Source organism: Macrosteles quadrilineatus, unplaced genomic scaffold (genome assembly GCF_028750875.1).
Source record: "Macrosteles quadrilineatus isolate MER2022 unplaced genomic scaffold, UCM_ALF_1.0 Scaffold_7__1_contigs__length_78375512, whole genome shotgun sequence".
NCBI classification, from domain to species: domain Eukaryota; kingdom Metazoa; phylum Arthropoda; class Insecta; order Hemiptera; family Cicadellidae; genus Macrosteles; species Macrosteles quadrilineatus.
In genome coordinates, this window is record NW_026542600.1 from 65,313,293 (window position 1) to 65,326,839 (window position 13,547).

The following is a 13,547-nucleotide window of genomic DNA, read 5'->3' on the forward strand; positions in this document are numbered from 1 at the left end:
GTGACATACCAAAAGTTGCAAAAATCAGTCCACGGGAAACCCCTAAATTAAGGAAAAAATGGCGGCTTTTCCCAATATTGGACAAATTTTGCAACAAAAGATACCACATGTTTTTTTGCACATTTTTCGAGATATTGACTTGGAACCACAACCGATATTTATTGGATGGTCCGTACTTAATTTCAATAGGGAATGCTTTTTGGGCCGCCATCTTGGATCAGCCATATTGGATATACATATTTTTAAATGTAATTATAGTGTTGTGACACATCATTATGAACTAGATTTCCACGCTGATTTCAATGCTGAAATCCGTTTTTAAATAAGTTTTTTCGTTGCTTAAGATATATTAAAACGAAAACTCTCCCCTATACATCAGTTATGGACGTATCGTAAGTTACTTTGAAAATGTGTTTGATTATTTTTCTCCAGGTATTATTAATACAAAAACTAAAATTGTATCCAAAACTACAATTAATGGATTTCAAATTCAAATATAAAAATAAATAAATAATACACTTCCATTCCATATAATGCTTGCAGTTCGTTCTAGCCTTAAAATATTCAGTGATAAAAGATCTTTCATTTTAGTTAGCTTTCATTTTGTTTTATTTATTGTTAAAACAGACTAGTTATAGACGAGGTACAAACCCCAACGCAAAATTAAATTAAACTTTTTTTATCAGTTTTTGTTAAAAGATTTATATCTCGGGTTGTTAATATGTTAACAAGTTCATTCTGGTATCAAAGTACTCAGTAAATGTTTGGCTTTAATTTTATTGATTATTAAATGACACATGACAAATTTAAAACGAATCATGTAGGCCTACCTTCAATGAACTATTTTTTTTTTTTTTTTTGTCCTAGGACGCTAGGCACGAGCCTGGGATTGTTTTTCACATTACTTCAGGCTAGACCTAGGGGTTGCGGCATTATCACTTAGATAAAATCCATTGGTGACTTGGCGGGGATCGAACCCGGGACCTCACGGACCGAAGTCCCGCGCTCTAGCCACTACGCCAGCTCGCTCCCTTCAATGAACTATTGAATGAATTATTGTTATTTTGAAATTGGTCTTTAGTTAAAGACATTTATCCCCAATTCTAAATAACTCCCAATAAGGAATCCATAGCTAAAATAAAAGTCAATACTTGAACGAATAGCTATGACGAGTTTTTCCCGTTTTCACTCTGCACAACACTACAAAATAAAACCATAAAACGTTTTGTTGAAATTTTTTAAAGGCCATATCCTATATTTATCTAAATATAATTTCCAAGTTACACAGTTACAGTTATTTATAAGTACAGTTATTTATAAGTAAGTTAGTCATATGTACCATCAGTCAAACACCACTCCCAATCTGTTAGATCTGCTGGTGAACTATTTCCACGCCATACTTGAACCTGATAGTACAACTTTAGACTGTGGTAGTTTTCAATGTGTTTTTAAATTGTCAAAGTATGAAACGTCCATAAGAAATGTATGGGGGAGAGTTTTCGTTTTTATATACCTTAAAATCGTAAAACGCTATTTAAAAAACTGATTTCAGCATTGAAATCAGCGTGGAAATCTAGTTCATAATGATGTGTCACAACACTATAATTACATTAAAAATATTTATATCCAATATGGCAGATCCAATATGGCTGATCCAAGATGGCGGCCCAAAAAGCGTCCCCTATTGAAATTAAGTACGGACTATCCAATAAATATCGGTCGTGGTTCCAAGTCAATATCTCGAAAAATGTGCAAAAAAACATGTGGTATCTTTTGTTGCAAAATTTGTCCAATATTGGGAAAAGCCGCCATTTTTTCCTTAATTACGGGGGTTTCCCTTGGACTGATTTTTTGCAACTTTTGGTATGTCACTCTTCATACCACAACAATAAAAATAAAACCATAAAATGTTTACTTGCAAATTTTTATACGATCCCTATGTACGTTATTTTTAGTTTGCTTGGACTATTACATTAATTTATAAAAAATATTTTTATTTGAAATATTTTATTATTTCTACGGGGTTTATTTTTTGTTGTAGGGACATGTATTTGGTATCATTTTAAAGGTAATATCAGGAGGAACATTAAATGTATTGACGACTTTTCACCAATATTGACTGGAAAGTCAGAATTTCAATAATAAGGAAAAAACTACTGGATTTGGCCGCCATTTTGGAAAAATGGTGGTGTTCCACCAAAGATATTTTTGGTGACTTTTGATATGTTATTCACAATACTTTTCACTATCGAACAACAATGGTTTCATCTGTGTTCTAATTATTTATAGGTTTTGCTATTTATTTTCTTATTTTAAGGCGCCTAATAAGTAGGTCTTCAAGTAACATATTCATCATAACAAACAGTAAGTCTTTGCATAACCTGGAACAGCTTGTTATATTTAAAAATCTATTTTCAATTTTAAATCATTATTGCACATGTGTTATTAATAAGCATTTAATTAAAAACTCAACTTAATGTTGTAATAATCTGTGTTTTCAGTAACCTTTTGGCATAAATAATTATGAAATATGCATAATTAATCTATGCAAATAAGGAAAATTCCTAGAACGACATAAATAAATCATGATTTTTTTATGCAGAATATGGCAGTTTATAAGTACACTGTACAATTTCTTTGGGTTTTAGTGTCTAAGCCAGTAGAACTTTGTAAGGAAGAATCAAAAATAATTTAGGAGAAAGCAGTCTAAATCCTTCAAATATTTGTGAATATGTCCATGATCGGCCAGTACCCCTAACACACCAAAGTCTGAGATGCACACATCCTACTCCTTGTTTTAGCTGAATACATAATTTATAAAAAAAAACTAAACTAAACTAATTTTTTTTTTTTTTTTTGTGGCCCTGTTTAAAATATATGGCTTTAAATGCTTTTAAATTTAAATTAGGAACATTTTTGACACACTAGTAAAATCAGTGATTCTCCAATTACTTTTGAAACTATGCAAACAATTATCTAATAGCAGGTAAACCTTATCTAAGATTTCCTTTCAGGGGTTATAAAATCCATAGCACTTAATACTCACGGAGATCGAGATGACTCCAGCTCTTTGGCTTAGGTTGGACTCGATGTTGTTCACGCAAGACTGACAGGTCATCCCTTCAATCCCAATCACCACAGTTTTTTGTGCTTCTGGAAGGGATGCTTCAAACCCCATGTCGTCAATTGCATCACGTATTTGCTCAGGATTGGTTCCCTCAGGGTCGTAAACAACTGTTGCGTTTTTATTTTCTAAACTGACCTAAAACCAATAAATAAGATTGTTAGTGGGCTACATTTTACAGGTTGTTTAATTGTTTACTCATGGTCTATTAGCTTGGTGCAACAAATACTTTTGTTGGAATTATACACTTTTCTTCTATAAACTCAAAGAATATTTTAAAAACTTTGTCTTCTATAGTCACTGTATAGTAAAATATACAGTGACTAAAGTAATAAAATAAAATATCACAATAAATAATAGTGGGACAAAATATTATAACACACCGGATAAGCTATGACAAAACTGTTTATTCCATATAGTATCAGTAGATTACAACAATAGGTGTGTAAAAAATTTTACAATTATTTTTTAACAACAGGAAAACTTAACTGGTTTTTAGCACTTCAATATCTTAATCAATTGATAATGTAAACTCTTACCTTAGCAATCCTTATTGTGGTTATCCGATATTAATTTTGGACCCGTAGGTCCATCTTCAGTCGGAAGTTTAGGGAGACCAAATACTTATAATAGGATCCACCAGATGGGTTTCATAGAAAGTATGTTGACATTTAACACGATACACATTACAGTTGACATAAAAAATATACAGAGGTTAGGGGTAAACTTCCGACTGAAGATGGACCTACGGGTCTGAAATTAATATCGGATAACCACAATAAGAATTGCTAAGGTAAGAGTTTACATTATCAATTGATTAAGATATTGAAGTGCTAAAAACCAGTTAAGTTTTTCTGTTGTTAAAAAATAATTGTAAAATTTTTTACACACCTATTGTTGTAATCTACTGATACTATATGGAATAAACAGTTTTGTCAGTTTTGATTATATATAAGCAATCCAGAGGCTAAAATGATTGATCAATATCTTAGTAATAAACTGAGAAAATAAACTGACAAGTCTGTTTGGTTTTGTAAGAACCCCAAAGTTATACAATTTTCACTGTTGTAAATGTTTACTTTCATAATTTAACATCATTTAATCTCTGTTTATTAACCTAACTAAGCCAATTGTTGAGAAAAAATCTGATTACATAAGTAATTGATTAGGTGTTCTCCTAGTTTTCCTCTTTATTTATGCTACATAACCACTGAGTAACCCCTTTTTTGTTAAGATTAAGTGTATACAACTTACAAATTGTTCCAAGAATGATAAGGTGACTGAAAATAATTGTTTAAACCGTAGAATGTATAATATTTGAATTATTTGTCTGTAACCTGCCATTTACGCCTGTCAACATAATATATTTATGAGCTATTTCATGTTCATGCACTTAACATTACCTTGATAGATATTATCCCTGGTTGTGTTTTTAAGTTGCCTTCAATGCTGTTGACACAACTCGTGCAAGTCATCCCCTCCACTCCCAAAACAATTTTTTCCGGCTCCAGGTCATCCTCTTCATCGCTGAAAGAAACAATTCATTATTAATTTGCTGGCCGTGGTAAAGTTTTAACTTTACTAAATACAATTTGGGGGTTGTGTATAAACTAACACACAATTCTAGAAAGGTTAAAAAATGATACTAAGTATATTTCAAACAATAGTTCTACAAAACTTTTCTAGCTTTGGAGTTATAATAAAAATAGTTTACTTCACAAACGGCAACAGTTGGTTGTTGTTATACAGAATTGTGTTTTTTGAGAGGAGCCATTCTTACAAAAACTAGTAACTCCAAAAATATGTTTGCTATGTGAGACAACCAAAGGTGTAAATCATGACAAACCAAATTTTTATTATCGGCTTGATCTTAAGTCAGATCAATTTCTGTCCTAATTTCCACTTCGCTATTTTAATAATAAAGCTCTCTATTAACTTTTAGCTCTGTACTATCTGTGTTATATGATAAAAAAACTATGTTCCAACAGTTTCCTTGCTAAATAAAGGGGGAAAATGCCATAGGCACTCAGATTTACCGAAGTAAATTTACTGAAAATAGAGTACTACTCTATTTTATCTAATATTATTTTCTTAGAAGCCACACATTAGTTAATTGTGAAATATAGTCAAGCATTTATCATCTTTTATGCAGCTTTTATGGCTCCATGGTTCTGTTTCAAACCATCAGGTAAAAAGCCTCTTCAGAGAAGAAATGGAGGATATTAATATGTAGCAGAAAATTACTGGACCAAAATGTCGACTCGCCCAGTACCATGATTGATATATTACGACAGTCTTTTGGGTGCCATGACGACCTAAGTATTGTAACCATTTTTTTGCTCAATAGGTTTTTTTATTTTCATACTACACACATTCACCTTCTGATTTTCATTGCTTTGGTACTGTAATGGTTTATATTACATTGAACTCGCATAATTCTTATTATGAATAATTATAATTGGTTATATTTACAATACAAATATACAACATAGACCTTGCTTGAAGTTTGAAAGACATTCTTAACAAATTTTATGATTAATTGATTTAATACTTTTATAGTCCTATCAATCATACAGTTGAAATCTTGAAGAAATACAAATAAAACTACCAGTAACCAAACAATTTCTCACTTGTTGAATTGGTTTAGTATTTTTTTAACGTTGAAAATCAAAATAAATTATTTAACCTGGTATCCGCCCACACACATTTTATCTCTTCTGCATTAACAGACACTCTCTAAGCCATGTTACAAAGCCATGCTAAGCCATGCTCTAAGCCATGGAGAAGAGCAATTGTTCTCTAAGCCATAGAACAATCAAAAGATTGAGGTAATATTTTTCAGCAGCAAAAGCAATCGATAACTTCTTGTAACTTTGGTTCAAGAACCAGGAAATTAATTTATTAGGGCCTACGTAATTATGTGGTAAAGTGCCAGTTTTCTGTCATAAGGTCACTGATTTCAATCTTCCAATCACCAATAGTATTAAGCTAATGATATATGGTTTGTAACCCACCATAAGCTATAAGTCCACCTATCAAGAGGGGGAGGGATCTAACAGCACAATAGAACTGTCTCTTTACGCAGCATTCAACTAAACAATTGGAGGCAACAATCTCTAGCATCCCTTCAGCTCGAAAATTTTGAACTAGGTTACTAAGAATGATTAGAAAAGATTGATTTTTTATTTTAAAATTCCTAATATCCGCAAAATGCAAAAAAATGTATACATTAAATTGTACCTTGATCACCCCCACCTAATGCATTGATTATATGATGGATGCAATTTTGCTGTCAACACGTAATTGAGGTCTTAATTACAGTTTTGTATTAAAAGAACAAACAAAGCTTGTGAATTTCAAGCATTGAGAGGTTAGCAACTGTTAACACTATAACCAGCTGTTTATACTGAAGACTCAATAGTACAATAGTCTTATTTGTGACTATTGTTTCCTCTACCATTGTTGAAAAAGTCCACATACTATGGCATAATAATAATTAACATGTAAGGTAATATATTTAAAATTTATTAAATAATTTTGTCCCATTTAGTCTGTCTACATTACAAATTTACAATATATTGCGAAGTAAATACTTCAAATCTATTAATATGGTTAAATCTTCCTTGTCATAAATATTTACAAATACTTACGAATCTTTATATGTATATATCAAACCACTACCAGACGTGGTAGCTACATCCCACGATTCAATGCTAACCTCATCCCAAGATATAAGATGTTCGCTAGACATTCTGATATGTTAAGAATAATGTAGAAACACTGAATTTCACTTAATATTAGACTGATTTTTCTAAAAACACAATCAGTGAGAATGTAAAAACAGTTTTCCTAAATATGGCGACTGACTAGGATTTGTTACATTATCAAACTGACAATACAAAAGTTCACTTAGGTTAACTGATATAATCTCAATGTCAATACTTATCGGGAATCCACACTCAGAAAATATCCCCTCCTTCATTGATATTTAAAGATGCTTGTAATAAATGTGTGAGTAAATACAATTATGTAACTACAATCAACTTTATCAACGACCCAAGTATTGTTTCATCTAATTTTATTTTTGTATTAAATTTATGCTTTTACAGTTAACATGTTGACCGATCAATATTTTTTAACATGACCTACTTAAAAAAATTTTAATTGACATTCAAAAGAATTACTCTATATTTTACTATCAAGCAAAATCCAACTGAACAGTAACGTAACAAATGCGTGTTATTGTAACAAGGTATATGATTTTTATATTCACTTAGTATTATTCAACTTAAATCTTTCATACAAAGAATGGTATGAAACTAAAACGTTCTTACACCATGAACAGAACAAAACTAGTGTGATTAATAAAATATTGAAAACAAAGAGCATTATCTGATTTCATGTTTACCTTAAAGTAAGGTTGATACAACCAGGTTGATCAAACATCACACTACGGTGAATAAACACAGTTATTTGATGAATTTGCAAAATTATAAGGTTTTTTAGAGACAGTTATTTACTTATCAATTTAGAAAATTTTAAATCAAAAATGCAAATAATATTTATATATAGTCACTGAATATCTGTAGGTTTTGTTGATTGGTCAAATTGTATGCTTACCTCTGTTTCAAAGCAGACCACTTGATCATTGATCTATTCATTTTTTAAACACAATAATAAGTTTTAAGATTTATAGATGTCACAAACTCTTGTCGCACAACACTTTTGAAAATCCCATCTCCAAATAATCTCACCACACTAGTTGTTTATTTGCATGGCATATAGTTTTTTTTATTTAATTTTGTGAAAAATATCAACTAAAATAATAAAACAATAATACTAAGAGTAGATCATAAAACTCTTTTCTTTATAAAATGTTCACTACAAACAAGATAATAGTTCAGAGATTTTAAAATAATTATACACCTCTTATAAAGTTTTATAGGTTGAATGAGTTACATTATTACAGAATATACTCATCTTGGTTGATTGTACGATGAAAACTATTTTGTTTCATATTGTAACAGGTTAAATTTAAAAATAATTAATTGCAATATTGAGTGTTGTATTTCTACAAGTTAAAAATTACTATTTCTTTAAAAACGCTTTTTTATATGAAATCAATTGTTTTTATTGTAACGAACATCAAGGAAATTTTTTAGGGCACAAATAGTATTATATTTAAGGTTACCCAGTATTTAAACAAGCAAGTTGAAAAATTTGTCAAAGTTTATCATTTTAGATTGTTTTTATCCACTTAATACTAAACTAATGATTATACATTCAAAACCTTTTCCCTTTATAAAAGTGAAAATAGCAAAATTAAACAGATGCAAATTACATACTTATTCACACACTTGAAAGTGTTAAACTTGAATATCAAAATATTATCAAAGTTATAACCTTAAAACTGACTGTCTTATCATATAGCACTACCTACAATACAAAGATAATACAAATTTATAGCCTGATAGTCACACATCAACAGAAAAGTTGCAAATGTGAACTAAAGAGACCCAATAATGTAGGTCTAATCATAATAGAACTGTAATTTAGAAACTCCACAGGCACATACTTTCACTGCTCTGGTTATACTGGACTGGATAACTGGATGCCTTGACTTAGCCTCACTCCTTTCACCTGAGAATAGGAGGGGGAAGGGGGGAGTTTGCAAGCCCACCAGTCAGTCACACATGTCTACTGAGTTATAAGACTCAATGAAAGAAATTATCATCAATGTTGGTGAGTATACTTATTAATTGTAAGAACTATGGATACTAACAATCATTGGTTGCTTTTGAACTGTTTAAAATAAATTATCCTAGGTTTAAATAGATATTTTTTTAATAAATCTTTTCCTTCATGTTTGAGTGTGTAAATATTAAATGAATTAAGGGTTTTAAGGTTATGATTGTTTATAAATTTGTCATAAATTAAATTAAGCCAGTTAAATATTTGAAAGTGTTAAAATCTCTAAATTAAGACAAAATAAATTAAATTGCTTTCATAAAATAATTATGTATTAATAACTAGAATACTCAAATAACCCAAGCTAAATATATTGTTATGGTATTAATCATCCTATCATCATCATCCTAACAATTTTGCTCATGTAACCTAGACAAATATTAAAGTTTAGTTGTCAATACACAAGCAATCTTTCATAACCTCTCAACATTACTTATGTTTCGCACATTAGAGAAAAATAATTAACATAATCAGAAGAAACACTACAGACTTTTGAGTTTCGGTTAGCTCATTCTAATAAACCTTTAAAGATAAACAATGTTGGAAATTGCTAGAATGTTTAGCAAGAATGATAAATAGGAATCAGTAAATAATGACCTTGAGCCTTGCTAGCACTAGGACAGGATCTTGCTTATCTGAGACCACCAGTGACCTTCCTAGTATATAGTAGTGCGTAATCAGGTTTTCCAATGGATACGCCTGGTTTTCTCACCAAACTGTGCAAAATTTCTATAAAATAACATTGTGGTCAAGTGAAATACTTTAAGAAACTATAAAAACATAAATTATTTAATGAAGATTCAGTAATCTTGAGAAATTAGCTTATAATATGCCTGACAAACTATATTATATGTAACACTATAGTTTTAATTATAAATTATAAGACGTACATTCAAGAATTTTTTTATCAGTTTAGCCCTGAAATCAAATTTTCCACGTATTTTTAGCAGTGATAATTCTAAAAATTTACATTCCTGCTTTTTAAAATGATAAGCCAATATCAAAGAGATAGGTGTTACGATTTTTTTAATGATCTTATTTATTTTTGTTGAGTTAAAAGCCTGGGTAGACAAGTGGTTAATGCTCGCCTCCAAATTTGAAGGTCGCTGGTTCGATTTCAAGCAAGATCATTTCCAGACCCAGATGCCATTTGTCATTGGGCTATGAATTAAAATGCTACCTAACAAAAGGCTGACTATATAATAACAAGACCAGGGGTTGGACCGGTCCCTTTCAAAATGTTAACAGCAATGTCTATGGTGAAGAAACACAAATTACTTAAAGTGTATAAATTATTTTGCCTACAGAGAAAATTACTCAACTAAAATAAATATAAATTTAAATTCATAATTCTTTATAAACAGTAAATGGTCATTTTGTTTTAGTAATACTATAGGAACAATAGTTTAAATTTCTGATGGAATACAGCAGGTTAGAAAAATAAATTATATACTGCTGTAATAATTTGAGTATCATAAAACTTGGTACAAGAGTGTAAAATAACTTTCACCACAAATTCCAAACAAATTATTAACATTTTGCATGGCATCTTGTGGGAGGGTTTTGATATTCCAACAAATATAGTGTTCCATTTAGTTTAAAATGACAAATTATATTTGAATATTATTCTATCCATATCATCATGTTTTTAAGTCCTAAATTCTGTGGATTGCTTGTTCATGAATAATATATTCATACAGTTGGGTAAGGTACACTTTATTAATTTACTGTACACTGTATTAGAGTTATTGAAACAACTAAGTGCTGCTTTCATTTAAGTAGGGAACCAAAAAACTATTAGCTAATATTAAATGAATAAATTGTTTATTCTTCATAAAATTGCTTTTTAATAGGTCTAGAAAGTTTTACAGACCGACATTTAGTGTTGTTTACATGGGGATTGGATTTACTTGTAAATTCCCTATTGCAATTAACAGTTGAAATCAATTCTATTACATCAGCTGGATACTGATTAAGCCTTCATGTTTTTTTGCAATAGGGCGATTTTTTAAGTTACTTTATGTCAACCGACAATCTGTTTACCTCGACTACAAAACTTTGCTCTAAATGCAATGTCAACGTTTTATAGGTTTTATTTACTACTTTGCAAACATAGTGGATATACAGGGTGATCGATATAAGTGTGCCAGCCGTTTTATTCAAAAACTATAAGAGATATGAAAAAAAGTTAAATGGTAAGTGCCTTGGATTTTTTATTAAAAAAATTGTAGTCAAGTCAAAAAAATTATTTTAGCCGCCATTATTCCAATATGGCCGCCAACTTTGATTTTTCTTACGGAACACCTTGTATTTTATGATGTATTCTGGTAGAAAATGTAATTTTAAGATGATTTTATTCTTGTGATTTTTTTCATAAACCTAACCGTTTCAAAGATAATAATGGTTAAAGTTTTGAAATTTCTGCATGAGAAAGAGTTTCGTAAAGGCCTAATAAAGCGTGCCAGCTGTTTTATTCATAAACCATTCAAAATTTCAAAACTTTAACCATTATTATCTTTGGAACGGTTAGGTTTATGGAAAAAATCACAAGAATAAAATCGTCTTAAAATTACATTTTCTACCAGAATACATCATAAAATACAAGGTGTTCCGTAAGAAAAATCAAAGTTGGCGGCCATATTGGAAAAATGGCGGCTAAAATAATTTTTTTGACTTGACTACAATTTTTTTAATAAAAAATCCAAGGCACTTACCATTTAACTTTTTTTTATATCTCTTATAGTTTTTGAATAAAACGGCTGGCACACTTATATCAATCACCCTGTATATCTATGATTCTAGAACTTACTCCTTTTTAACACGTTCGCGGCGGCACGTCAAATGGCGGGCGTATCCCAGGTCCGGCGCAGCCCTCAGCATCGAACAAACCCGATTGCCGCGTGTGATTGGCTTTCCAATTTCGGGCTGACAAATAGCAAATAACGTGCGAGGATGTCCTGCTTTACAACGAGAGTCGACGTAGTTCGCTAAACACCAACAGATAGCAGCACTGCTTGTAACGTAGCCGGTCCCATTGGAATTGTATTGCCAAATGGAGGAGAAAAGGCGGGACAAAAGTAGAATTTTGAGATTGCCAGACGGGGATTTACGGGAAGATTTACTACCAACCAACACCACAACAAAATACAGTATACTATTGAGCAGTGCTGTGCGAGGTTTCAAGTTTCTAGCTCTAATCCTGGCTTAAAAATAAATCATTTCGTACTGCATTTTAGCTTGGGAGCGATCGCACCCACCAGGATGGCATTAGGGTTCCGTATGGGAGCGATCGCTCCCATGCCGCCGCGAACGTGTTAAAAGGAGTGAAATACTTTTATTAAAAATCAGATACAGTATACTACAGTAACACTAACAAAATTATAACTTGCTCATACGGGTCACAAAAACCATAAAGTCTCATGCATTGCTAAAGCGAAACATTTATAGCTATGTAATGTGTTGATTTAACAGGCAAAAGTTACAGCTTCATTGTTTTGCAGTTTGACTCAGTTGAAGGGAACCAAGACATTTAACTTTTAATGCTAAATAAGGTGGGATTTTTACTTTTACGATGTACAGTAAAATGAAGAATTGTTGCTATGTACTCAGACAAGTATTCCAATTCTAGATCAATGATATTTTTAACGTTTTTTTACCTCTATAGTGTGATGTTGTGAATGTTTGAGGATAAGAATGCAGTTTGAAATGGAAATTATAAACCTTGGACTATTAATAAAACTAGACATTCCATCCCCATGTCAAAGTTGTCGCCAGTTTTTTAATCAAAATCGTCGTAGTTGATGTGAGCCACCAACAGATTGTGCTGATGTAAATTACTAATTTCTATTCAATACATGAACTTTTTCACCAAGTCAAACTGTTGGAACGACTTATAGTGGTTATAGCAATTGTTATGACCCATAAACTATGTCAGCAACAAAAAAAGCAGAACATAGAATCTGATACACTAGTGCTCTGTGACTTGTTCACTCAACTATGATATTTTTTTGATAAAAAAATTGGCAATAGTTGGTCCATAGATGGGATGTCTACTTCAGTATCCAATAGGCAATGGCCTAAACTAAATCATTCTGAACAACCACGGCTTTTATAAGTAAGTAAATAATGACTTTTTACTTTGTACAAAGGATAGGCATTATCCGCGGAAGGGGGCCCTCAAGCATATTGGTATAGCTCAAGTAAGTTTTATATGACTCTTGATCAGTTTAGAATTAGGCTGTGTACTTTTTTATCTAAAACATGAAATTTCTAGACTAGCTTATCATCAAACACAAATGTCAATGACTCTTCCTAAACAATTGGACTGATAGTTATCTTATCTAAATGTAAATACAGTTTGTAGACAGCAAACTTTGGGAGTTACCATTGTCAAGTTATATTGTAATTTATTTATTTATTTATTCACAGACGGAAAACTCCATTTTCATAAACATACAATGATGGCAAGACATTTCATTCAGACTTACATAGAACATTTCATCCATAACATGAAGATGACCTGACTAAAAATCCCTAATAAATAAGAATGTATCAAAAATATATCAATATATATAACAATAAATAACAATAAATAACAATAAATACAATAAATAACAACAATAATTAACAATCAACATGGGGAACAACAAATTTGGTAATTAGCTAACGAAGATAA

The 13,547-nt window shown here is 31.0% G+C and overlaps 1 protein-coding gene across 1 annotated transcript in view; it reads right to left on the bottom strand.

The window, feature by feature from the left end:
* The window catches only part of LOC128999055 (copper-transporting ATPase 2-like), a 47,680-nt gene that overhangs the window by 23,924 nt on the left and 10,209 nt on the right, over window positions 1-13,547 (bottom strand). Inside the window, exons 3-4 of the mRNA XM_054425411.1 lie at window positions 4,528-4,651; window positions 3,047-3,262 (exon numbers count right to left, since the gene is read on the bottom strand). Coding sequence (XP_054281386.1) covers window positions 3,047-3,262; window positions 4,528-4,651 — 340 coding nt within the window. The remainder of the gene's footprint in view (window positions 1-3,046; window positions 3,263-4,527; window positions 4,652-13,547) is intronic.